The sequence below is a fragment of the Sturnira hondurensis genome, unplaced genomic scaffold, assembly GCF_014824575.4.
Source record: "Sturnira hondurensis isolate 20B ecotype Veracruz unplaced genomic scaffold, ASM1482457v3 Scaffold0006413, whole genome shotgun sequence".
NCBI classification, from domain to species: domain Eukaryota; kingdom Metazoa; phylum Chordata; class Mammalia; order Chiroptera; family Phyllostomidae; genus Sturnira; species Sturnira hondurensis.
In genome coordinates this window covers 10,786,360-10,801,767 of record NW_028079044.1, presented here as the reverse complement: position 1 = coordinate 10,801,767, position 15,408 = coordinate 10,786,360, and the positions used below count along the sequence as shown (strand labels likewise).

Below are 15,408 nucleotides of genomic sequence, written 5' to 3'. Positions count from 1 at the left end.
TTCTTAGAGTACACTTCTCCAGCAAGAGGGGGAGGGGTACATAGTGGTAATCTCTATTGCCAGTAGCCTGTTATCCTGAGCATTACACCTGTGTGATTAGAGGAGGAGAATCAGTCCAACTAGCAGCATGAAATATTAAAAGTAGATTAAGGATTATCCCTTAGATCTGAAGAATTTTTGAACTTTAGATTTCTTCATATGTTTCTGTGGTTGATTTTATGAAGACACACAATGTGACTTAAATGTTTTCTTCAGTGTACTTCTCCATGGTGCTTCTCTTGGATAAATAATATACAAAGAAAAAGTTTTAAATTTCAGTTTCTAAATAATGACCACATTGTGATTGGTAACTGCTGATTCAGAGTTTATTGAGCACCAGACACAGTTTCTCCCAGTGTTAGGAGCTAAAACAGTTTTATTAAAACTTTCCAGCTGGCACACTGCAACTAGTCACTCAAAAGGGTGTGTGAGTTTGACAATAATAGGTAGACATACTCCAGTTTTTTAATACCCAAACTGTGTTTTTATTTTCAGATGTCCTCAAGGAACTTGTGCTTTTAAGTCCCCATGACTTTCTTCATACTCTGGTTCCATTTCTACAACACAACCATTGTACTTACCATCACAGTAATATACCAAGTATGTATTCATCTGGCCCAGTACTTGAATATGGTTGGCATTTAATCTTTCTGCACACTGAAACTTGGAGATTTATACTTTTCCATTTATTCTTATTGTACACTTTTAATGTCTTAGTGTCTCTTGGACCTTATTTCCCTTGTCGAGAAAATATCAAGCTAATAGGAGGGAAAAGCAATATTCGGCCTCCGCGCCCTGAACTCAATATGTGCCTCTTGCCCACAATGGTGGAAACCAGTAAGGTATGTTGGGATGCCAGGAAAACCATGTTTCTGTAGTGCACAGTAATTTGAAATTTCCCCTCTGGCAGTAATAAGTATATTAGATTTAAATGACCATTTAGTGGATCCTAAAAAGATTAGACTCATTTGGACTTTTTGGTGCTCTGAAATGTTGGTTTAATATTTGAGAAATCAACAATAAGCACAAGTAGTAAGTTTTTTTTCCCCTCAAAAAATACCCTAATAGTAAACCTTACTAGTATTTGTTACTAGGCTAAATTATAACTGGATCATATATCTAAATCTGAAAAGTCAAGTTAGGTACTTACTATTGTTTAAATTTGTCCATATAATCAATGACTTCTTTTACTGCCCTTTAATTATAATCCTTTGACCTAAGCCTTATGTCACAATTGATAGATTTATCATCATTTGGAGTCTAATTTTTGTCCTCTGATGCTTATTCTAAAATAATACTAATTCTAGCATATAGAGAAAGGATACAGAATAATTTATTTTAGTTTCAACATTTTTTAAACAATTTCCCCCCTTTATCTTTCTTCACCCCACTTCATTCACACTCTCCCTTGCCCACTATCTTTGTATCTTAAATATACTTAAGTTCTTAGAAGATAAACTATTAAAATAGTTAACCCTGTAGTAACCATTACAGAAATAATTTGGAATCTATTTCAAAAGTTAGATTTAATTTATTCTTTTTCATTATATGTCTGTAGAGCTAAATAAAGTGTCACATTTTAAACTCTTACAGTAATTTTTTTATTAAAGTATATAGACATAATGGGTAATTTTAATTGACAGCATTTGCACACTGAAAATAAACTTGTGACAATTAAGATTTTAAGATTTTTCTAGTCACATTACTAGAAACTTGGAAATTAAAACTAAGTTCTTATAGAATTTAAATATTTAATCAGCTTTTTAGTTAAATTTATTACATTTACACAAAATATGCTCTTTAATTTATTATACAATTAAAGTGCAACCATTTTATCATCTTTAACCTTCAGGGCAAAGATGACGTTTATGATCGTATGCTGCTAGACTACTTCTTTTCTTATCATCAATTCATCCATCTATTATGCCGAGTTGCAATCAACTGTGAAAAATTTACTGAAACATTAGTTAAGCTGAGTAAGTATAAAAGATGAGCAGTAAATTCCACTGAATTATTTTAAGCCCCTAGTCATTCAGGAAGGGGAGAAAAAAATGAGACGATCCTTTTTTATTTTTTAAAGTGAATGTTTAAAAATATTAATCTTGGGAACATTTTTATTTTTATTAAGAAAACACCAACTTACTGGTTTCCATTGAATAAGTTCTGCCCAGAGTTTCAGCTGGCCTATAAGGGAGTGTGGAGTAGGGCTGATCAGTTTTTGTACCTAGAAGCCCAAGTCCTCCTCCATCTGCCCAGCAGAATTTAAAGACAAAAAACAGAAACTGCTCTGATTAGGGAGACAGGCTTAGATGGACTTCCCCACCCCTGATCTTGAGGTTGAGATCTATAGTGCCAGCTGTGCTTTGGAGCTGGTAACACCAAGAGCAAGCCGAGTAGGCTTGCTAGGGTGAAGCAGAGGTGCATATATGAGTAAATTAGGAGGTAAGTGTTTTAAAATAGAGAGGTGAGTAAGTAGGCAAATTTGCAAAGGAATATGTGAGAAATAGAAAACAAAACCATCAGTAAATTATGAAGGGGGAAGAAAACTCAAATTAGTTAATAAGATGGTCTCTCCAAGCATGTACATGAGAGCTGTTAGAGAATGCTCCCTTTGAGTGACTTTTGTTTAGCTGATAAGTCTTTGGAAGACGTGTAGCCCCCTGGCCAGATGTCCCCTATCTCAGGACCTCCAGAGTTCCCAGGCGCTGTGTGTCTTAACTTCTGTAGGTATGGTCCAGGATCCTCTCCGGTGTTCTGTAGTTTTATTTCAGACCATGGGAAATAAAATACTCATGGAATTAACACCCAGGTCAAGAAAGTAGAATATTACCACACCCTCTAGGAATCCCTTTGTTCTCCTTCTCAATCACCTCTTCGTTCCTGTGCAAAAGGTTTTGATCCATTATAGGTAGGGCAAAAGATTTGAACATACCTTAGGTTTCATTATCCAAGAAGAAGAAAGTGGTAATAAATAGCTCTCAGACATAATTCCTCTTCAGAAAAACCATCTGATTGGTAAGTGAGTAGAGCATCTCAGATTTGAAAGGTTGTTCCTTCCACCTGTTCCTTCCACACACACACCACTGAAGTGCCAACATAGGTGGTGGGAGCGGTGAGGATATGCTCAGATTGGCCATTTAATGATTGCACAGTTGAGTTGTGGCACTTGGTAAAAAGCTAAAACCTAGCAGTGGCCAGATATGAGAGAATAACCAGGAGTTCTAGTAACACAACCTTGCTTCCAAATAAGGAGGGGAACTAATAAAAAGATGCTTCTCTTAAGAAAAGTTCTTGGTAATTTTGTTTATATGATTTACACCAAAAATTATGTGAGGAGCTATTTTAGCTACTTGAACAGCTCTGACCAAATAATGAATGTTCAACCCTGTTTAGAACTATCTTCCTTATCAATACAAGTACACAGTTTCAGGGAAGTTAAACATGGAGGGAAGAAGGAGGACTGAAAAAAAAGAGCAACACACTTAACCATCCACATATGCTACGTCAGCTTTCATAATATTTAATGCTCTCGTCACTCTTATAGTCACGAAGCACTGTTGATACTGTCTTGTGGTGTTGAGTTCTCTAGATGCACACTCTTCTCTAGAACTTTCTATGAGATTAGAAATATTCTCCAGCTGTATCATCATCTGTAATATGATAGCCACTAGCCATGTGTGAATGTTGAGAACTTGGAGTCTAAGGAACTAAAGTTTTATTTTAATTAATTCTACTTAAATTTATAGAGCTAGATGTGGCTAGTGGCTACTATATTGAATAGCACAGCTCTAGATAGAGATCAAAACCTTCACAAATTGAGCAGAACAAAAATTTTTCATAGTTATATCTTGGTTAATGAAGAAAAGTAGATATGAAGTAAGACAAAGACCTAAAAACATTGTTTTCCTTGTTTTTTATAAATGGAGAACTTAAGTCTCAGTATTTTGAAGTTAACTCCTTCCAGCTAGAGTGTTTATTTCCAGGGAGAGGCCTCTAGGAAAGGGCTTGAGCAAAAGCAAAGCCCTCATTAATGACTGTAATGGGAAGCAGAGAGTTTTAATTTATGTAATTTCTTCAGGAGATTATATTTGGCAACAAGGAGAGGAAAGGGTAAGTTTAAATTGGTTATGTTCTTAATTATTTAAGTCTTGAGGTTAGATGATCCAAGGGCCAGAATATTGTGACTGACTGTAGATGGGATTATCTCAAGACCGATACTGAATTGTGAGCCATTTCCAGTTTTGAAGAAAAGTTTTTGTAGGAATTCTTACATAGTAACTGAGTAGATTTTAAGTTGTTAGGGGATAGAAAGGAATTATGTAATAATTGTAGATTAGAATTACAGGGGATAGAGTTGCAAGTACTAAACAGTAAACAAAGGGAGGGTGGAAGTACTTTTGAAGTGAGGACATCAGGTGTGGAGTTAGGGGAGTCAGAAGTGGGAAGAGAATTCAGGGAGGGTGAACAAAACTGACTGCCATGTGAAATAACAGTGTCTGAAACCACAGTGTGTTGATATTTTAAAATAGCAGAGTTTAGCTGGAAAAGTTCTGAAAAAGGATAGGAAGAGCGACTGGCACTATTGATTTCTAAAATATTTAATAAAGGTACAATCATTTTTTATTTTAAATATATATGGAGTTCACAGTTCAAACAATATTTAAAAGGTACACATCATCATATCCCAGACCTGCCCCCTATCACTTTTACTCATTGTTTACCCTTTTATTTTTTTATGCATAAAAACAGTGAATACAGGTTTATTTTCTTCCATTTCTTATGTAAAAGTAAACTATGGTGATTAAAAAGATAGGATGCAGGTACAGAAATACATAGAACAGTGGAAAAAGAGCCCCCAAACAAGAATGAGGATATAAAAGGACACAGCAGATTAATGGTGAATGGGTGGTGTGGAGATCATTGGTTAGCTGTCGGGGGAGAAAGGGGAGAGCCTTAATATCTGCTTCATTCCTTAGACTAAAATAAATTCCAGGAGGATTACTAATTTGACTGTGAAAAGCAAAATAATGAAAATATTAGAGAAAAACGTAGGATTACGTGAATACCACCTTGAGATTTGAAAGACCATGTTAAGCAGGAAACAAAACCCAGAAATTGAAAATTTTGTTTATATAAAAATTGAAAATATATTTTAAAATGCCATAATTTGAATGAAAACACAACTAATGGGAAAAATATTTGCATTCTTTTTTTAAAATATTTTATTTATTTATCTTTAGAGGGGAAGGGAAGGAGAGAAGGAGAGAAGTATCGATGTATGGTTGCCTCTCATGAGTCCCCCGCTGGGAACTGGCCTGCAGTCCAGGCATGTGCCCTGACTGGGAATCGAACCGCGATTGTGTGGTTCACAGGCCTGCGCTCAATCCACTGAGCTATGCCAGCCAGGGCTATATTTGCATTCTTAACAATACTAGCCATTTGGCTAGTATTGCTAAATAACAGAGTTTTTAGGATTTGGCCCGATGGCAAAAAATATAAAATAAGCAAAGACCATGAACAGTCAGCACACACATGCACACATACACAGAGAGTACATGTTTGGTAACCATACAAGAAATTGCCCAACCTTCTTGAATAAAGCAAATATGTAACAATTTTTTTCAATTGTGTGTCAAAGTTTAGGTAATATGAATGACTGGGGAAAGAAGAGACCTTATACTATTATGAGTCAGTTTGGGGCAGCAGCTTGGCATTATATACTTAGATTGTTCGTGCCCTTCCCTCCAGCGTTACCAAGTCTAGAAATCTGCCCTCTCTGCTCAAAGCATGTGTAATAAGATATATAGGCTGCTTTATGTCCACTTGGTTTGGATTACATAAAAATTGGAAACAACCCAGTGCCCATTAATGGAAGCTTAGTTTAAGTAAACCAAAGTTTATCTAGCCATTAAGATAAAAGACAGGAATTGACTGTGGATTACATGAAAAAAAGTTGGAAAAGACAGTATGACTACATTTTTTAAAGGGACAAAAATCACTCAGTATATGGGGAAAAATTTATAGAGGGCTAATCTCTAATTGTATAAAACAAAATTATGGGGTGTTTATTTTCTAGATCATTATTTGTAATGATTGTGTATTGGTTTTTTATTTGGGAAACAAAAAAAACTAATATAGAAAACTAGAACTGCAAATTCTGATACCATTTTTGTTAGGTGCTATATAGTTCACTTAGAATTAACAAGATGCTCAAGTAGAATTAAACTTAATAGCAAATCCCTATATTTCATCATTTAGTTAAGTCATTTTCATTTTCAGAGACAAAACTAGAATCTCTGTCACCATTACTATTTAATACTGTTTTGGAAAGCTTGTATTAATAACCAAAATAAAAAGAAATCAGTCTTTTTTAAGAAAAAATATATTTTCTTGCAAGTAACATTATGATATACTTAGACAATGCACAATCTTCAAATCTCCAGAATTAAAAAAATTCATATAGTTGGTAAAAGTTAACATATTAAAATTTCAAATTATAAAAAGTATAGCCCTGATTTGTGCTTTACCTTTTTGTGATGTCAGGGTGGGACTGATTGGAGAAGCAACTGGTTAGTTGTTTCCAGAAGGGTTTCTTAAGATGAATATACTTCAGAGCAGGACCAGTCATTTAGTGCAGATAAGAAGCCAGCTGTTACTAGTCCATCAAAGGCAAATCCCTTTACCCTAGACTAATACATGGTAATTATATTTAATAGACATATTCATAATTCTACCTGTTATACCAATTTGTTAATTTACATAGAGAAAGAACTAGCATGGGTGTGTGAATATTCTATGGCAGGACCAGCAGATTTCTTTTTCTAGTAAACCTATATGGGAAGCTAAATAGACAACAGTAGGTTACTTAGTAGGTATGCTATCAGAACAAGAGGGATTAGAGGCATCAAATATGTGATAGTTGTGGGCCTTTCATCCATAGGCTAAAGCTGTCACTTCCTGTGGATAATGATTGAATATGATAAATGCTCCTGAAGAAAACTAGACAGAGAATCATAGCTCAATTCAGATGGGAGAAACCCTAACGAGTAACTACACATATGAAATATTTTATCCTCTAGGCAACCGTCTGAACTACAGTTTCACCTACAAAAGCAGTTTTTTAAAAGATTTTTTTCCTTTAATAACATATCCAGCAGCTTCTGCAGTATAAGATGTTACTTATGAGGAAAAGATACATTTGCAACAATTTTTTATTGTTGTATATTAAGTCCCTCATGAGTGGGGATGAAGAAAGATAAGTGGTACAGAAGCCAGTAGGTTTTAGGCCTGCCCATCCCATTTCACTGATATAAAGCTTGGATATGTCCCTGAGAACTCTGGTGATTGCATCTCCCTGTGCTTTCCACCCAGTGAGACTCCCAGAAGGTACTGGAGCAGGAGTGTGTGGAGTAGGATGGTATTGACCTCAACCCTGAGTCACAGAGCCAAGATGTGCCTGATCCTCAGTGTTCTGTGAAAATGCTAGAAATGGAAACTGTTGCTCTGAAGGGATGGCCTTCTTCCAAAGGAGGTGCCGCTCAGAGGGAATAGGGAGGACTATGAAAGAGGTGTCTTTAGCTCACTGTAGGTGTGTTTACCAGAGTGTGGTGTAACAGATAGTCCAGGAAAAATAGACTTTACATTAATAAGTATGTATGGATCTTACTATATTATAAAAGTACATAACTATTACATCGAACTCATGGTTTAGAGTCGGTTAAATCTGAGGTAGACACAAGTGTATAGTTCACTGGCTTTGGGGATGAACCTGAGCAGGTTACATAATCCATCTGAGCATAATTTCCTCATACAAAAAGGGGGGCAAAAATGAGGATCATACTGCCCAAATTGGTGAGAAAAGTAACTGGTTATCTGACATACCTAGCACAGTAGATACTTGTTTATTTCCTTCTTCACTTACAAAGATACTTGATCAGAATATCACTTGAGAGTGATCTACATTATAGAAGGCCTCCATGGGATTTTTTGTTTATTGTGGTATGCTGGCTTTTTGGTAGTTACAGAAAATAGAAATAGAATTGTTTCACTTTGAGGAATATTTGGAGAAAAAAGAATAAAGACCAGAGAAACATAAATCAAGTTACACAGTTTGCTTTCCACATGAGGGCAGCGTCTAGTTCAGGGATTGGAAAACTTCCTGAAAGGGTTGGATATTGAATATTTTAGATTTCCAGTCCATGTATGGTCTCTGTCACATATTCTTTGTTAGGCTGTTTTTGTTTTGTTTTTTTACAGTTCTTTAAAAACGTTCATGTTAGTTCATATGGCCATACAAAAACAGGCTGCCGGCCAGTTTGCTAGTCCCTGTTCTACTTCCTTGGGTAATTATGCGGTGACCAACAGTTTTGAGGCCATGCCCTTGTTTGTTTATGTATGTTGGGGACAGGAGAAAGAGGATGAAGTTAACTTGGATCTTTACAAAGGGATTAATCTCGACAGGAAAACAAATAGGCTTACCCACAAAAGAGAGTCTAGGCATCTCTGGATGACTAAACTGGGTGACTGATCTGACTTCTATCTTAAAATTTCTTCAAATCCTTGGTCTAACCATACCTTGGTAAACAGGAGCCTGCATGCTGCTTGTTTTTGTATAACCAGTGAGCTACCTGCAAGCTTAGGAGGGCTTTTACTTTTTAGGTAGTTAAAAAAAAACTAGATTACGCTAAATATTTTATAACACATGAAAACCACATGAGATTTAAATTTCACTATTATTAAAGTTTTATTGAAAGACAACTACATTTAGTGTCATCTGTGACTGCTTTCACACTTCCTCGGCAGAGTTGAGTAGTTGTAACAGTTCAAAAGGCCACAAATACTAAAACATTTACTGTTTGAACCCTTTACAGAAAAGTTGGTTGACTACAGGTCTGATTTTTCATTTCTTTTAGTGGACGAGATAGCTTTTGTTGTGTTTCTCCTTCTCCACGATTACACTTTCCCAGGGGGTGGGAAGGTGGAGGATGGGAAATTGACTTATGACTGTAGTATTGCAATTTCTGTGCTTTGAGAGGTAGAAGGGCAGCAGATAAGGGAACGAATTTCTTAAAAACGTACTTGACATTTGGAACAGTGAAGAAGAGGAAAGTTTAAAACAATACAGATTCCAGATAGGGTGCTGATATACAACTAAGTATGCTCTATCCAAAAGATCCTGAGGAAAGGGCTAGAAGCTGTTAGACTCAGAGCAGCGTTGACATAAATCTACTGTGAAGATAATTCTCCCCATCTTTAAAAGATATAAGATAAAAGGGGACGTAACAACACGTTCTCTAATTCTCCATGTGAAAGCGCATACATGGGCACACTCTCCTGCATCCCCCCACCACACACACACACACACACACCTTGCAGTCTAGCTCTTTCATGATGAAAATTCTCTTAGTAGGCCGAGTGGTGTCTTAATTGAAGAAAGCTTTGGAACCAATTGGCAGTAAACTTTATTAAATTGTTCCAAATAAAGTTCCAGTACTCAAAAAGCATAATTTGTGTAAGTTGCCTCAGATCCTTCTGGGAATGAGGTGTATGATATAAGTAAATGCAAAGTGTTCTGCATTCTAAATTACTTAACTGGTTAAAACATTGGAATGAATTCTTCCCTTTCAGTATTTTACATATTTCTAACATATGTAGAAAATATGCATAGTTACAACTAGAAATAGCTATTATATTGTACCTACAGTTTAATACCTCAGTAGTGTAATATATAACCTATTCTGATTTCTTTTCAAATATTAGGTATTCTAGTTGCCTATGAAGGTTTGCCACTTCATCTTGCACTGTTCCCCAAACTTTGGACTGAGCTATGCCAGACTCAGGTAAAGAAAATGAGTTTTAGATGACTTAGTCTTTAATCTCATCTGACTCATGTGGTCAGCAATTTTAGGAACAATTGGTTGAAAATCGGCTGGACATTGGGGATATTTTAGAATTTTGGTAGGTAAAATATGATTGATGGAAATAATAGCTGTTAAGCATTGGGCATCTAGTTGCCCTTTCAAGTTTTTTACTTTGGCAAATTTGTATCACAGGATGTTTCAAATAAGCTGTTTGTAATCGAATTCCTCATTTATACATCAGTATCAACCGTTGTAAAAATCCAAGATGGAGATCTTAGGGGAAGAAGACATAGGCTGCATCTTGCTCTTCCTATCCTGCTCCCATCTGTCTCTTATTTCCCTTCACCATTCCAAAACCTGTAGCAGAAACTATTTCAGCAGTCCTTTTGCCTCTTGTTTATCCCTTACCTCAGGGTAGTTTTTCAAGTCTGATGCACTTGTTCTCAACAGTCTTCTCAACAGGAAACACTGTACCCTTCCTACTTTAGGTATCTAAGAGCCAACCCCTTTAAAATAAAGTGAGCACCCAAATAATGCTTGTTAATTTGTAGAGGGAGAATGGCAGGGAGAGAGAAGAAACTAGATTGGTCCTAAGGTTGGGCTTATTCCTTAGATCAGGCATAAAGGATCCCCACTCTTTTAGACCCTGAGAAAACTATTGTTTTCCTGCCTGATTGCATCTGCCCGTTGAGTTTACTAATCTTCCTTAGCTGTAGACCACATTATAGTATCTGACTGACTCTGAGTCTGGTCCAGTCTCCTACCCAGGCATTAGTCATCTATATATTCTCCTAGTGGATGTGTCACTTGGTACTATAGTTGTTTCTGTCTCCTTGTCCCACACTGTGAGCTCCCCAAATGTAGAGACTTTATCCGAGTCATCTCTGTTTCCTGAAGAAATGTCATTTTCTATAATAGGAATCTTTGAAAGACTAGATACATTGACCACATTATTTAATATTTAGTAGACATTTAGAATATAGACTTGCTGGTTGATTTCTGAGGTGAGTGGTCTATTCAGTAAATTGAAACAGATTTCTGCTTTTTCCCTCTCTGTTGCTGATCTTTTCTTCTTGATTTGGGTGGTTGCTTTATTTTACAGGGTGAGTAGTATTCCTGTACGCTGCCACCACTTACTGCTTCCCGACGGCTCTGCACTCTACTACTCCCTTTATTTAGCTTTTTTTTACAGAATTCACCATCTGCCCCTCCAACTTCCCTTAAAACAAAACCATACCGACCCAACTAAGGCTTCCAAAGCCCCTGCCAGCCATGCTGTGCAAGAAACATAGGCAGTAGGCAGAGTAGAAGAAAGCATATTTTCCTGACACCAACAATCTGAAGACTTGGGTCCTGGTCCCACTCAACTCTTAATTTCTTGGGTGATCTGGAGCACTTTGTTTACACAGTTGCTTACTGTAATAAAACATTTAAGTATATAATGTACATATTATCTAAATGTCCTATTTTTCAAACAGTCTGTTTTGTCTTCCATGTAAATGAGCTATTATTAAAGCTCATATATGTAATCTAGGGAATATATCTATTTAAAGACATACTACTTGTGTTTAAGAGCCATGACCATTTGAAAACAGGAGAACCAAATTTTAGTAAAATTTCAACATATTGGACCCACTAATTCTCTGTGTGAGACAGTTAAAAAGTTTGCTGTTTACCTTTGCACTATTATGAGGGGAGAAGATTTTAACAAATTACTGCTAATGAATGGGATCATACAGTAAAAGTTATAACTCAATTTAGAAAATAAATTTAATTCTTAAAATTTTCTCTACATGTGCCTTGGTTACCTATTAATTACCCTTTAATTAGTTTTCTAAAAACATTGTCTGACCAGTCTCTTAATTGTAGATACTAAAGCTGCATTTTTAAAAAGATGATTGTTCAGTTTTGCCATTCACACCTTTTCTAAGTCTCCCCCTGTAGCACTCACTCATGCAGTCCCAATTATTATTTTATTGATTGGGGGGATGGTTGCTATGACTGAAAGTTCAGTAGACTGAAATAAAAGTGGCTTTTCTGATAGGCCTTGCAGACTCCAGAGGTATATTGTAAGCAGTGTGTTTAAGGTTTTCAGCGATTTCAGTGCTTACCTACCAGAACTTCTTCTCCCCACTTTAGTCTGCTCTGTCAAAAAACTGCATCAAGCTTTTATGTGAAGATCCTGTTTTTGCAGAATATATTAAATGTATCCTAATGGATGAAAGAACTTTCCTAAACAACAATATTGTCTACACATTCATGACTCATTTTCTTCTAAAGGTATGTTGTACTTTGAAAACTCAGTATATTACCTCCAGTTAGTTAATGGTTGGGTTTTCATTATGTTAGTCTTGTGGAGATTTTTTTTCTTTATCTCTTTTTTTCAGGTTCAGGGTCAAGTGTTTTCTGAAGCAAACTGTGCCAATTTGATCAGCACCCTTATTACAAACTTGATAAATCAGTATCAGAACCTGCAGTCTGATTTTACCAATCGAATTGAAATGTCCAAAGCAAGTGCTTCATTAAATGGGGTAAGAACTGTGGAAGGGAGTAGTCATATACTTCAGACTTTCCTTAAACCAACTCTAAATTGGGTTTAGTAGGATTTTATCTCATAGTTTTAACTTACTATTCAAACTGTAAAAGTCAAATATGAAGAAACTAATCAGATTTTTAAAAATTTGCTCACATTATACTCTGGTTTCTCTTCAGATTATATAATCTTTCACCTTTGAAAAATTTGCTCACTATGCCTTTTGTGTATATAGCACTTTCTATCGAGTTAGAAGCCACGAGCTACTGTCATTAATGGCAGTAGGACCATTAAAAGACATTTCCTTTATCTCTACTTGTTTACCTTGTTTGAAACAATTACTTGTGATGTTTCTGTTATTGCCTATAGCTCGTGAGTAACTAAACAATCAGATTAATGATGTATTATAAAGCCAGGTTAAAACCGGGGAGTTAGTAAGTTGCCCCGTGTGGACTCCTGGGATAGCCGTATCATAGAACAGTGGGACCTAGAGATGTGTGCTGGCATTTGTCCAGCAGCACAAGCCTTCCAGTCACACAAGGCTCGGGTGCCAGCACAGATTACAGGGAAGAGTGGGGAAGGCCTAACCGTTTTCCACATCTACCCAAAATTAGCATGTTTAAGAAACTGATTTCTGGATTAATAAGGCCTAAATTTCTTATGGGTCATTAAGAGTTTGTTTTTTAAGTTCCTACGTAAATTCTGTTGATCCTCCCCACTCCCACCCCCATTTTCAGAAAACACTGTTTGAGTCTTCAGTCTGACTTATTTTAATGGTGTGGTACATAAAATAATGGTATTAGTGACTTAGAACCAGTAAGATATAACATTGGCTTTCTAGTTTCAGCATTCTTGTAAAAAAGCCAGAGAAACCCTGGCCAGGTAGTTTAGTTGGTTAGTGCTATTCCCATACACCAGGGTTGTGGGTTCAATACCCAGTCAGAACCACATACAAGCAAACAATGAATGCATAAATAAGTGAAACAAGTTGATGTTTCTCTATCTCTCAAAACACACACACACACACAATATAAATTATTAAGGTCTAGCTGGGTGGTTCAGTTGGTTGGAATGTTGTCCTGTACACCAAAAGGTTGCTGGTTTGATCCTAGTCAGGGCACATACTTAGGTTACAGGTTCTATTTCCAGTCAGGCGGGCACATACAGGAGGCAGTTCATCAATGTTTCTCTCTCCCCTACCCCACCTCCTGTTTCTCTCTAAAATCAATAAACATATCCTCAAGTGAGGATTTAAAAAAAATCAGGGTAGATTCCTGGGAAGGTAAATAAGTGCATTGAACTGTAAACAAAGTGTGTCAGATGTGGCTACAGAATTTGAAATGTTCTTGTCTGGGTTTTTGCAGGACCTACGGGCACTTGCTTTGCTCTTGTCGGTACATACTCCCAAACAATTAAACCCAGCTCTCATTCCAACTCTGCAAGAGCTTTTAAGTAAATGCAGGACTTGTCTGCAGCAGAGAAACTCACTCCAAGAGCAAGAAGCCAAAGAAAGAAAAACTAAAGGTTAGCTTTATGGGCCAGTATTACTTTCAGGGTGGGAAAAGGGAATGCATTTGGCATAACTGACTGTACAGTAGGCTTTGTGCCCACTTGGGCCTCCAAAATATAATAAATGCTAAAGGGGGAATTTTCCATAAACACTACCCCTCAGTGTCAGCTTAGTGACTCCTTTCACAGAAGTGTTTGATGTCTTCACAGATGATGAAGGAGCAACTCCTGTGAAAAGAAGGCGAGTAAGCAGTGATGAGGAGCACACTGTAGACAGCTGCATCAGCGACATGAAAACAGAAACCAGGGAGGTCCTCACCCCAACTAGCACTTCAGACAATGAGACGAGAGACTCCTCAATTATCGACCCAGGAACTGAGCAAGATCTTCCTTCCCCTGAAAATAGTTCTGTTAAAGAATACCGAATGGAAGTTCCATCTTCATTTTCAGAAGACATGTCAAATATCAGGTCACAGCATGCAGAAGAACAGTCCAACAGTAGTAGATTTGAAGATTGTAAAGAATTTAAAGACCTCCACTGTTCCAAGGATTCTAACTTAGCTGAGGAAGAATCTGAGTTCCCTTCTACTTCTATCTCTGCCGTTCTGTCTGACTTAGCTGACTTGAGAAGCTGTGATGGTCAAGCTTTGCCCTCCCAGGACCCTGAGGCTGCTGTATCCCTCAGTTGTGGCCATTCCAGAGGACTCTTCAGTCACATGCAGCAGCACGACATTTTAGATACGCTGTGTAGAACCATCGAGTCCACAATCCACGTGGTCACAAGGATATCTGGCAAAGGAAACCAGGCTGCTTCTTGACATGAGGTGTCGCATGTCTACTTTTAAGGCCGCCCCCGTCCCCCAATGCTGTTTGTATGAGTTTTGCTTATTTCTGTTTTTGTGCTTCAGTTTGTCCAGTGCTCTCTGCTTGAATGGCAAGATAGATTTATAGGCTTAATTCTTGGTCAGGCAGAACTCCAGATGAAAGAAATTTGCATCTTCAGTATACTTTCTAAAGGGCAATCAGATAATGGATATGTTTTATGTAATTAAGAGTTCACTGTAGTGGCTTTCCTTTAATATGGCTGTCTGGGAGGAACAGGGTTCCCTGGCCCTGTACAATGTAATTTAAACTTACAGCATTTTTACTGTGTATAATATGGTGTCCTCTGTGCCAGTTTTGTACCTTATAATAGAGGCAGATTGCCTCCGATCGCTGTGGTTCTTATTATCAAAATTAAGTTTACTTGTATACGGAACAACCACAAGAAATTTGATTCTGTAAAGAATCCTCTTTAGCTGTGGCCTGGCAGTATATAAATGGTGCTTTATTTAACAGAATACCTGTGGAGGAAATAAAGCACACTTGATGTAAAAATAATTGTTTTATTTTTATTGACATGACTGATTGCTATTCTGTGCACTTAATTAAACTGATTGTGATGACTTTTCATTTGTTTACATACGT

At 36.9% G+C, this 15,408-nt stretch overlaps 1 protein-coding gene and 1 long non-coding RNA gene across 3 annotated transcripts in view; one reads left to right on the top strand and one right to left on the bottom strand.

The window, feature by feature from the left end:
• USP34 (ubiquitin specific peptidase 34) overlaps positions 1–15,318 on the top strand; it is a 241,337-nt gene extending 226,019 nt beyond the window's left edge. The window contains exons 73-80 of one of the 2 annotated variants that reach the window (XM_037048000.1): positions 535–639; positions 757–881; positions 1,892–2,015; positions 9,799–9,878; positions 12,039–12,179; positions 12,287–12,430; positions 13,797–13,956; positions 14,152–15,318. In XM_037048000.1, coding sequence (XP_036903895.1) covers positions 535–639; positions 757–881; positions 1,892–2,015; positions 9,799–9,878; positions 12,039–12,179; positions 12,287–12,430; positions 13,797–13,956; positions 14,152–14,759 — 1,487 coding nt within the window. In that variant the 3' untranslated portion in view covers positions 14,760–15,318. The remainder of the gene's footprint in view (positions 1–534; positions 640–756; positions 882–1,891; positions 2,016–9,798; positions 9,879–12,038; positions 12,180–12,286; positions 12,431–13,796; positions 13,957–14,151) is intronic. The other variant, XM_037048001.1, reaches the window with a different exon arrangement.
• LOC118988414 (uncharacterized) lies at positions 4,658–6,146 on the bottom strand. The gene is made up of 2 exons (XR_005066764.1): positions 5,467–6,146; positions 4,658–5,245 (listed from the first exon to the last, which is right to left on the bottom strand). It is a non-coding gene; the product is annotated as an uncharacterized LOC118988414 (long non-coding RNA).
• Positions 15,319–15,408: the final 90 nt, after the last annotated feature.